Genomic DNA, 11994 nt, shown 5'->3' with positions numbered 1-11994 from the left:
ATATATTAAGTTTTTAAAGTCTATTGAAGATACTCTTCCAATAATACTATGTCACACTGTTATGAGTCATGTTATGAGTAATACACACATAACAGATGAGATGATGAAACTGCTGTAGTGTAGCTTTTGATAGCCTACCCTCATTCATTTGGCATTTCAAAGGTAGGTCATAAAGGAACATTTCTGTGTAGTACTCAGTGCATTCTATACCATTAGATAGTCTCTATTTTAATATAAATACTAAGATGTACACAGAAAATATGGATCCATCACAGGTTAAATGATATTCTGAACATTCTTCTTATGCCACAATGTATTCATCTCTGCAGCTTTTGTGTGCATGTGCAAAGTGATCATTCACAAAATGAACATTTGTTCATTTAAAAACAGTTTTGTGATTAAGCATGCATGTAATTAAGTAATTAACAGATTAGTAACAGTGAAATGCCTCATGCTGGGCAAATTATTTGGTGGTAATATATTCAGAAGTAGAATAGTAGACATATTCTGCTCCTTTGATGTTATTGCTGATCATGGCCCTGGTATTACTTGGTATCAAACTGAAACCAAATTTTGTGGTATTGCCCACCCCAGCTTTAGACTTGTGCATGCACATATTTCATTAATGGTCAAATAATCAAGGTGTTATCTTATGACTTACCTTTTCAAAAGAAAGCATCAACTAGTTTTAATCATGTTCAGCTGATACGAGTCTTATGGACAGTTTGACTGTTTAGCAGTCTGCTGTTCAGTGTAGGGGGGGAAGGAGGGAATTAGAAATGTTGTAACAATTTAAAAAAATATTTTCATCTTTTCTTCCCTATCCTGTTGTTGTGGATTTTGAAGATTAGCACACCAGATGAAAAAAAACAAAATTATCAGCCAAAGAAATATCCTCTACTAAAAACACAATGTATCTCAGAGTCGGTCCTTTCAGCCTGAAATGAAAAATATTAGCTCAGGCGTTTATTAACAACATAACTGTTCCACATAGATGTTAGTTTTTGCTATCATGGGCTCTTTAAAGCCCACCTAGCTTGAGCGAAAGTAGTGGAGATTTCCGAGGCTTCTTATTGGTCACTTAAAGACAAGGGGCTCGTTTGTGGGCGTGTCGAGAAATCTGATTGGTCGAGCTCGCCGTCACTCACCGCTCACTCTCGCCTCAGCCCCTCCCCACCTCCCCAACGACTGGATGTGCGGCCCAAGCAGCGAGGATTTTCACGAAAACATCCACCGCAGACTGCGTATCAGTGCCAACCAGACGGGTGCTACGACGGACGGGACCCGACACGATGGACATAACGGCGTGACAGCCGAGTCGATGGCGTTTTTAAAGTTGGATAACGGTGTTCGGCCTTGAACGGAGACGTTAAGAAGCGTTTAACACGTTTAACGGCGATGAGTGCGGTGTCACTTGTTAGATAGAAAGACAGAGACAGAGGGGGCAAAGTGGACTCCCTCCCTCGGCCGATGGAGGCTGACGGGACCTTTGCAGAGAGCTCCAGGCCCGGAATGTCACCTGTGAGACTTCGACGCCTCGGTGGAGGACGTAATTAAGGAAAAGACCGCGCACACCTGTCTGCGCTGTCGACGACTTTTTACCTGACAACTTCTTAGTTAGCTTTTACACAGAGAGAAAAGTTAGCAAGATGACTGTGATAGATATCACCTAACGAGAGGTTATTCACCGCCTCAGGTAACCCAGGACAGGTGAATAACGCGCTGTAGTACCTTTCTTTTGACGCTTCTTTCTTCTCGAGGGTTTGTTCTAGAAAGTTGTGCTGTTATATTTCACCATCAGCAACTTGACTCCAGCACGTTTGTCTGCGAGAATTGAGCAGTTACGTTTGAGTTCTTGGACATTTTTTCCCCCCCTCATCAAGTGTCGCCTTTTCCCACCACAACCATGTCATTCAAAGACAATCCTTGTCGGAAATTTCAAGCCAACATTTTCAACAAAAGTAAATGCCAGAACTGCTTCAAGCCCAGAGAATCACATCTGCTGAACGATGAAGACTTAAATCAGGTGAATGAGTGTTTTTTTAAAACATTGGATACGTCATACTTGTGATATTGTTTATGAAATCAATTTAAATGTGAAAGAGGAAGCCTGTTTTTATGTTTCCTTCTGATGTGCTCGTTTCAGTCGGGTTGTCATGTGTCAATAGAGCATGAAGTGCAAAGGTTAAGTTAATTGGACACAATTATTTTCTAGCCCAAGGGCGCAGATTGACCTTAATTCATGCAGATATAGGCCTCCACCCTGCTCTGTGCCTTCCAGCACAGTAGCCTCCTGACACCTGCTTTTATTGAGTCATTTAGGTTACACCCATTTCTATGAAATTTTGTTTTAAAAGTTGCTAATGTCCCATCCTTTTGGCATTTTGCCTAATTGTTGTGCCACACTGTTGTCTCCTTTATTCCCAAAGTAGCCATCATGTTCACTCCTGCAGGCACTTATGATGGAAGAGTGGGAGGCTGTCAAAATCACATTGTTTTAAGGCTGCAACTAAGTTATTTTTATTGTTCATCAATGTTCACAATTTCTTCTAGATTAACCAATTAGTTGCTTTGTGCATAAAATGTCAGAAAATAGTGAAAGATGTCCTCAGTGGTCTCATATCTAAACATATTCAGTTGACTGTCACAGAAGAGTAAAGAAACCGGAAAATACACACATTTAAGCAGCTGGAATCAGACAATTTTTAACTTTTTCTTTTTAATTATCCTAAATCAGGTAATCAGTTTTCAAGATAGTTGGTTTTTAATTAATAGCTGACAACTAATCGATTAGTTTTTGCAGCACTAGTTGTTTTCCATTTATGTATGCACCATCAGTGAAGACTTTCCACTAACAGTCCCTGCTGGACTGTGTTTTTGATATTGGCAAGCAGTGAATGGTGGCATCAGGTCACACTGAACTCGGTTGGCCTGTATCGTGATCAGTCCTTTTGGTAAGCTGTTTAACGGGACAGGTTAAGAATCACCTTTGTCCAGGTTGACAGTTTATATGAATGACGCTTCTGTGACTGACAGGGATCAGTTGGCGTTGTCTTCAGCGTGGTTGGGTGAGGACTAACTTTGTACGTATTTTCCCCTGTCATGACCAATGGCTTCTCTGTGGGAATGGAAATAGTCTTGGGGTCATTTGTCAGTGGAATTTCTCACCCATTGGCTATCAACCTTATCCTTTCATGACTGCACCCAGTTAAAGGTTATCATCTGCTGTCAGAAGGCCCAGGACAGCCTGGTCATGTTGTTCACTGTCTAAAAGTCCTACTTCAAGAAGATACTGAAGAACTTTTGTCATTCCTTTTGCTGCCCCACTAACTGCCACTCAAAGACTGACGCAGTCATCAAGGTATCACATAGTCATTTATGATGGGGGGCAAAAAGAGGTCAGGGGCTGTTTTGAAATGAACACACGCGAATACGCTCAAATGACTGCGTTGAACTACTGAAGGGTAAAAAATGACCTAGATTCATCTCGTTTATTTCCCTCTCTCAGGAGGATTGCCGTTCGGGCTGCTGTCAGGTCATGTGAGGAGAGATGGGACGTTTTTCTAAACTACTCTCAGTCTCAGTGTTCCTCCTTGTGATTTAGACTCATTTTTCACAGGCAAGGAGGAAGCTAGTGTCCCAGCATTAATGTGATTCTTTCAACACTTACTGTACTGCCCTTTTCCTGCACTCCCATTATCAAATAACATCTGCAAGGTGCTGTTCCTGTGCGCTGTCGCCTCTCAGGTTGTCTTTCAAAAGTTGGATGTTTCTCTCCTGCAAGTCTGCACAAACTCTTGCCTATCCAAGGTTATGGTTACGGGCTTATGATTGAAAATTCCTGTTATGTCATTTTGTTTACAGAGTCACTGAGCTGAGAAATGTGCTGCACCTCCTGTAATCAAAGCGAAAGAGGATTTTATGCTGGATTATTCTTGGCTTTACATGAAGTTATGACTGTAATCAAAACCACTGATAGAGGGACCCAGAGGTGCCAGACCACTGTAAATGTCAGAGCTTTTCCGACTTGATTTGCAGACTACTGTTCCATAGACTTGGGAGTGCAGTTGAATTACGTAAGGCACTTAATTTGTTAAGCTCTTTAGGTGTAGGTGAGATTTCAGTGTAAATATATTTAGTGAAATTTGTGCTCCTGTGCGCACAACCCTGCAGTGGATATGCAGGACTTCTTTGGCTCAGCAAACAAATGCTGACTACTAGTATGGCTACTGTTCAAATTCGTACCAGAACTATTTAAGACAGACTGCCAGGCCAACTTGCATTTCTCAAGTTTGAATTGCAAATCTGTAGCCACTAAAGCTCCCAGGCTCTGCGCTCTCTCTCCTGTTTCTCATCCACTGTTTTTCTTTCTAACCTCTGCCTCTCGCTGCCCCCTCCACCCACCAGTCCACCCACTTAGAGGATCAGAGGGAAAATCATGTGTGTTAGCCTTTCTTTTTTTTCCAGGACAGCATGGTGCTCTGGGATACAGCCAGCCGGAGAATGTAGCCTGCAGTCAACTCAAAGCAGCTAGTGACTAATACACACCTTTCTGGAGTTAAACTAAAAAGCGTGTGTGTCACTGCCACATACTGTTTGATAATGGGTCACCATTTGTAGCCTAAACTTGGGACTAGCCTCCAGTTATATCTGCAGTAGATTAAAATATGCATAATTGAACTGCACTGCTGATCAATATGCTGATGTGCCTGTTTTACTGTTTGCTTTCAACACTGTAATTGTGTTTTCTCCTCACCAGGCAAAACCCATATATGGAGGATGGTTGCTGTTGGCACCAGAGGGAACAAATTTTGACAATCCCTTACACAGATCACGGGTAAGTGATTCCTTTGCTGACTTGAATCTGATTATATACAGAATAGGGAATATTTTTTCGTTTTCGCGTCTTTTTAACTTCCTTTTGAAGAAGAGACTTTTGCTGGAGTTTCATGAAAACAAAATGGTAACCCTAAAGGGAGCAACTTTATTTGACCCATTGACTGTAGCTTCTGCTCATGCCAAGATGTGCAGTAATTAGTATTAGAGCTGCAACTAAGGATTATATTCATCATCAGTTAATCTGCCAGTTCATTTAGTGTATAAAATGTCATCACAATTTCCCACAATCAAAAGTGATGTCTTCAGAATGTTTTTTTTTTGTCAAACCAACAGTTCAAACCCAAAGACTGACAAAAAAGAGCAGCAAATCCTTATAATTTAAGAAGCCGGAGCCAGTAAATGTTTGAAATTTTATTTGACACATAAATCATCAAAATACATGGCAACTAACTTTCCTTTGATCAACTTATTGTTGTTGCTCTGCTTAGGATTTTGTTATAAACAGCTTTTAGTGTGAGATGCATTAAGTTTAGTACTGTGCAGAAATTTCATGGTGGCCACGATATCTATGGTGGCCGTGCCCTGTCAGCTTGGCCTGAAAAAAAAAAAAATATATGCCTGGTGGCCATAGTGACCTTGATGTTCCACCCACACTGGCCAAGCTGATTTAGCAGTTTTCTCCTCTGCCTCTTTCCTGTCATTACGGTTTTCAGACATGAGCATCTTTTGTGGAGATTCTGATTGGGCATGTAGATTTGGATTAGGATTAGGATTGACGTGATACAAACTTTCTCTGACCATGACTCTGCAATTCTGTGATTTACATTGCAGACTGGAGTCTCTGTTAACAGTGGAAATCAGCTAGATCTGTGTTATATATGCTTGTCTTCTCTGTGAAACGTCTGTACTTTCATTGCACTGCTGGCCATGTGCTCTCTCTCTCTCTCTCTCTCTCTATGAAAGCCCATTACCGCCATTGTCATGAGTGACTATTTTGAGAAAGTTTCTTATTATTCTGAGAGACTAACTTGTATATCACACTAAGACTAACCTCTAATTGATTTTAGGTGTACCTGTGCTGTGCTTTAACAAATTCTTTATTTCCATGGATTTAAAATCATTGTTTCATTTGATAGTCTTGCTGCCCTGCCATTTATCCTTTGTGCTCTCAAAAACATAACAACACCAAAGACCTAAAATGATGAAACTGATGAAATTCCAGGTCTGTTTTAGTATATTAGGGCAGCTCCAATGGTGCTGGCTAAGTTGAAAAAAGGCAGTTGGCTTGTATAACCATTCCATTAATTTTGTTATCCATTCTGGCCCTCATTTGACATCTGACAAACAGGAGGTCTTATTGTTGTGGCTCCTGTCGCTGTTTCATGGATTCAGCAGCTTCCTGTGGGAGGCTTGGCCCTCTATCAGAAGAAAAGGCAATAATCAGCCTGATATTGACTTTTATTTCATGAATCCTGCTCCCCCTAGCATCATGTAATGGGAGCCTTGCTCTGTCCCACCGTTTCCTTTATCAGCTCCCAGATTATAATGTGGTGGTGCATCCCAAAGAAGGAGTCAAGAGAATGTGGGGGAGGAGAAGGAAAAGTCCCAGTTCTCACAGCCACACTGATGGCTTCCATATGGGTTTTGGGGAAAAGCACCTCTGGATCCTTCAACTCAAACTACTGTCAACAGTCTGCTGCTGCTTTGACATAATCACTGATGTGTTCTGCCTATTCTTAAAATCAGCTTTCCGCTGTGGGGGTATAATTGCTGGCCTGTGCACAGTGCTGAGGTGAGCTGGTTGGTCAGGTTTTGACTGACCAGTGAGCTAATAACAGAGGGAAAGAGCTGACATGTTGGATGAGTCATGTTTTAGGACCACTTTAGTCCGACAGGTTGTGGATCTGTGGCTCTATACCCTGTCTATCAACAACTCTGCAGAATTGATCTTGAGAAACTGCCTCTACGCCACGTGTCTATCACTTTTTTAATGGCCTCTTTTATTGGATAAGACTGAAATGTCCCTTTAACATCACCTGTGGAGCTTCTCTGACCCCCTGTTGAGACCTCCCAATGTCTTTTACTGTAGGTTACAAAGCACCAATATCAATATTTCATGGATTGGGCTCAGTTGGAATTGGAGCCCAGGATATTTAACACTGAGACAAAACGGTGCATTAAGAAAGGAAGAGGGCTGTGAAGAGCTCGTCAAGCCAATGAGGAAGGAGATCAATGGAAACTGTCACCATATCAGTTGCACAAATATTGGCAGAAATGCCTTTTTAACGAGAGTTAAAAGGATGCCATTATGTGTTCAATCTGACCTTGTAGTTTCAGACATAAAATAGGCTTTATCCTCCTCAGTATGCTGGGATCCATTAACATTGTGCTTTGTGTATTTGGCATGATACTGCTAGACATCAGTTAAAGATTGTGTGCATTTATTATATTTTAATAAGATTTTCTTTTTTTTTTAACACTTACGGTTATTCCACTGTTAGACTATTGAGTCTTGATTTGTAAACATCAACAGATCATTGGTTTTATGCTGTGCAGATGTTCTTTAAAATTTCAAATTCTTATTTCAAATTCCCAGTGCCAGCAGGTTGCTGCCGTTAGCAGAAAAGTGCTTCAGGTTATAAGAAGTAGTTAAGTCAGGTCAACTCTAATGTGGCTTGATAAGCATATAATAATAATAGGGTGAAACACTATTTATCACAGATAAATGTTAAGTGGAAACAATGAGCCAGCGGCTGGATAACCATAGTGACAATGGACAGCAAGGGTAAATCAAAGGATTGACCCTTCATAAGTCCCACCCCTTCTTATTCCAATTACAGTTGAGCAAGCTTGTTATCTTGGTCAACGTTCTCCTCTCCTGTTTCCTGTACTTACATATGCTATGTGCTCAGCTCGTGTATGTTGAAAAGAAAACTACATTTTGAAGATGAATAAGAGATGTGTCTGGAGGACCTGTAAAAAGACACATATATTCACACGGTAAATTAGCTAATTAGCTAATCTACATCAATCATTATGTAGATAGTTAGCTGGCGTTGTACTAACATTAGCTAAAATAAGATGTGACCTTATGTTGTTTTTACAGGTAAGGAGGAATTTGACAGAGTAACCAAGTTTGTTCAACTGGTATTGGAGCACAGAGCCAAAATAGGTGGGACTTATGAGGGGTAAATTGGATACATCTCCGACTCTGGCAGTGAAAAGTGCAGCTGCAAACTAACATTACCAATAAGCTACGCTGTGTCATCACTTAAGTGTTGTTGTTTTCCTTCAGACGTGTGTGACGCACACAAGAATCGGGGGTGTTGAGAGAAAAATAATAAATACATACTGTGATATGTATAAATAAATACTGGGAGAGTCACAGATCCTTTCCATTGATTATGATAAATAAAACTGGAATCTTATTTTAATTGATTTTTGCTGTTGAAACTGTGAAATCCCAATATATATGAATGCATGTATATGTCCCTGTAAGACAGACATGGTTAGTGTTATCAGAAGTGTAATATTGTGTACTGCTATAAAAGGGTTCACCTATGCAGCTTTTGTTGTCACTACACCCACATTTAGCTGGGACATTAAAAAAACAAAGAAACAACAGGCGTTCTGTCTGTTGTCTTGTTTACCCAATACAGTTATGAAGAAAAACAAACTGATGATTGATTTTTGAACTGATAAATAAAATATTTTTCTGCAAACTTGAGATGCTGAAAGTCTGCCAAGAACTGACAACTGCATGACAACTGTTTCCCAAAGGCGTGCTTCCCCTTGTGTATTTACTGTGTGTGTGTGTGTGTGTGTGTGTGTGTGTGTGTGTGTGTGTGTACCATTGTTGTGGCCAAGTAGTACACTACACCCTGACATATATATCATGTAAGGTTCAGGATTTTAATTGGAACATTTACAGATCCAATAAAGAATTTCTGGCTTTATAGAAATCCGCCCATACTTCTAACAGTATTTGTTAAAATGCCAGGGTAAAATTGGCAGTTTAACAAATACATAACAGCTTTCAAACCCTGTGCTAAATATTTGCACATTTTCACATGTTGCTTCATCCTTAATAAACTGCTGGTGTGGGTTACTGCTGGATTTGATCCTGATACCTATCATATGACCATGTCAGTAATTCAAGAATTTCTTTTTTTTTGTTTTTGTTTATTTATGCAGAAATGGCAAAGGAGGTTCTTCATCCTTTACGAGCATGGCTTACTTCGCTATGCTCTGGACGAAATGGTGAGTGAAAGCTTTCCTCTTGTCACATGCTGGTTTTTGTTTGCTCTAAGTAAATATTCTAAATGTAATAAATTTGAAAATAAAGGCTGATATTTGAATAATGGCCTTGTGTCAATCTAGCTTGTGGCGTGGTCTGTTTGAGCAAATAAAAATACTATATATCTGTATACACTGTCCATTTACACAACCTTATTTGGCACATTTGACATAGTAATGCCATACATCCCACTTACCCTTCTATTGATCATTCTGTCTGAACAGTTTTTACCCACTAAATGTAGAACTGTTACCCCAGCATTTTTCTGCCTTTGTGTTAACTGGCTGTTAATGAAACTCAGCACCATATCTATCAGTAAAAGATGAGTGATTATGCCTCTTTAACTCCTGGAAGTGTTAATGTGAAGCTGCGGGAGGAAGTGTTGAGTTTGCATTACCAGCACACAACAGGAATAGAAACTTAACACAGAAACAGGAACAGACCACAAATTGTATTGAAGGTAAAAGCACGTCTCAAAAAAAAGACTGGCTCTGACTATTTCAGGGATCCATAATAGTGATAATACTTACAAGCACTGGCCACACAGGCTGACAAGCCCCCAAATTTGGTGGCCTAAGTACATTTTTAGTGACCCAAATGTAAAAACAATACAGGAAAGGCAATTTAATGCAACTTAAGACAACCTTCCTTAACTGTGACAGTTGTGTTGTCCACTTTTCCCATGACGTTTGATGTGGTGTGTCCTGAAGACATTGTTTCCAATGAAAATCTTGCTGGACTCCTCGGCTGGTTGAGGAAACTGGTGACACATAACGCAGTGTTCCTTTAGGTGTGTTTTATTCTAGCAACTTAAACTTCTATTTCCATTCACTCCCAAAGTTTTATGTTTCTGGTTCTTCAGGTTCTTCTGTAAGGACTGCAGTTTAAGTATACTTAGTAAACCCATGCACAGTAGTCCAGATGTATACGCTAGCCAGCGGCGAGTACTGCGTACCGTTTTCGTAGCATGTTGAACTAAGAGGTACAGTCAAACCCTGTATTTGATCATTTACAGTAGCTTTCACTGTTGATTGATTTCCTATATAATCAGTCCCATGACAGTTAAGTGGATAGATATTTAATTTTGACTCCAGCTGAAAGGCTGGTTTTTATTGCTGTTCCTTTCCATTCCATTTCACATGGCTATGTTGCATAAAAAAGGAAAATAACTCATTTATAGACATTAAACAATGGAAAAGTTTGGTAGTTAAGGATGAATTATTATGTTGTAAGTGGTATTTTGTTGTTTGTCCAAAGAATAGCTGGGGGGTGTTTTTTTTGGGCCCACTACCACACTGTTAACGCCACTACTCTCTTGCACACAACAGAGTATTTGTTGAACGTGTTAAACACTAAGCCAACTAGCACAGTGGTGTCAAAAGGGATGAAGTGACATCACATGGTGTTGATGCTAAAAGTCATGTGCCAAGCTGCGTGTGTGTTTGTTTAACTGGCTAACACACTTATTATGCAAGAGCCCCATGGTGACATCCTGTTCTGAAAGAAAAACTAGAAAAACCAACTCAGTGCCAGAAAGGCTAATGTCTGTAGTTATCTTTATTGGTGTCAGTAATTGAATATTTATACCATAATTATAAAATTAATACGTAGACTGATTATCTTTCGTTTTGAGGTCATGTTTTTGTGGGTCACTTGTTTGAATACTATATAGTTATCTGTTCTGTTATGACTGCATTATACTGCAGCATGTGCCCTCGCTGAATATTGATTGACCCAAAGCAGCGCTCAACAGTTTTTTCTAAACGTGGGATGTGCTTTGAAATGAGGTGAAAGAAGAAGTAGTTGAAACAGCACTTGCTTTGTTGCTTTTGACCCCTTTCATACTGTACGTGGCATTCTCTGGCAGAGCAGAGAGATGCTGAGAGGGTTTATGTAATAGAAGCAGCAGGACCCATGATGCTGTGTAGATTTATTTTCTTTGCTGTACCCTTTGGGGTCATTTTATTCCCCTGATAGAAATATGATGTTCAATGGCAAGTCCTTTGTTTTTGTTTTTTTTAACCGAGAATTTTATTTTACCAAACACAGTAAAAAAAATACTGTGCCGTCCTTGATGTCTTCTTCAAACTGGAGCCAATAAATTGTGTATGTGAGGCATTGGTGGAGAATGATGACACCAGAAGAGGGACAGATGAGGTGTTTACTGCAAGGGACAATGGAAAGAGGCGGATGTCCTCCTTCCATTCATCGGTCTCTCTGGATGTCACTCTTCATCTTTTCATCTCCCCTCTGAATGCAGGATCAAAAGATGAGGGGGGTAGCAAGAGTCTGGAGCTGGAAATATCAAGTGACACTAAATATAGAAGCTATTTGTTGCACCAAGTGCATTAGAATAATTGTTTTGTGTTGAATAATCAGCTGTACAACTTGGCTAATTGCCATATCTGGCACTCTTTTTGGACTGTGAGATAAAATTAATATTTGGACTAACATCAGGGCCGTGTTTAAAGCTGAAATAATGAATAACACCAGAGGAGTTTGAGTGTGTGACTTGGTTTAATTCTTGCCAGTGATCAAGGCTAAGTTGTTTACTACTTTTTTTTTTCTAACGTGGTCTCAGCTTTGCCATTATTGCAATGTTTCATTTTTGTGATTTATGTTATGCCAAAATTATAATCTGAACTTGATTGCACCATACAATATTATATGCATATTACATACTAGGTTGGTTACGATTTTCCAAATCCACTGTTCAGTTACAAGGTTTCAAGTCAATTAGATTTTTTGATTTAAACTTCTTTTAAGTACTGATGCCTAAGATTTTGTTAAGCCAAAGCTATTGGGTCTTGATTTGTAAGAGTCAACAAATCATTGATTCTGTCACTGTCATTTATATT

General features: G+C 39.7%; 1 protein-coding gene across 8 annotated transcripts in view; it reads left to right on the top strand.

Moving 5' to 3' along the window:
* Nucleotides 1–1206: 1206 nt before the first annotated feature.
* mpripa (myosin phosphatase Rho interacting protein a) overlaps nucleotides 1207–11994 on the top strand; it is a 61890-nt gene continuing 51102 nt past the window's right edge. For all 8 annotated transcript variants that reach the window (XR_014772145.1, XM_084740079.1, XM_084740077.1 and 5 more), the window contains exons 1-3: nucleotides 1207–2026; nucleotides 4760–4837; nucleotides 9034–9099. Coding sequence is in view for 7 of the 8 variants with exons in the window: in XM_084740079.1 (XP_084596205.1) it covers nucleotides 1907–2026; nucleotides 4760–4837; nucleotides 9034–9099 (264 nt within the window). In the remaining variant the exon portion in view is untranslated. The remainder of the gene's footprint in view (nucleotides 2027–4759; nucleotides 4838–9033; nucleotides 9100–11994) is intronic.

This window comes from Lutjanus erythropterus, chromosome 17 (genome assembly GCF_056507025.1).
Source record: "Lutjanus erythropterus isolate fLutEry1 chromosome 17, fLutEry1.hap2, whole genome shotgun sequence".
In the NCBI taxonomy this organism is placed as follows: Eukaryota; Metazoa; Chordata; class Actinopteri; order Lutjaniformes; family Lutjanidae; genus Lutjanus; species Lutjanus erythropterus.
The sequence above is the reverse complement of the archived record's forward strand: the minus strand, read 5'-3'. Positions and strand labels throughout refer to the sequence as shown.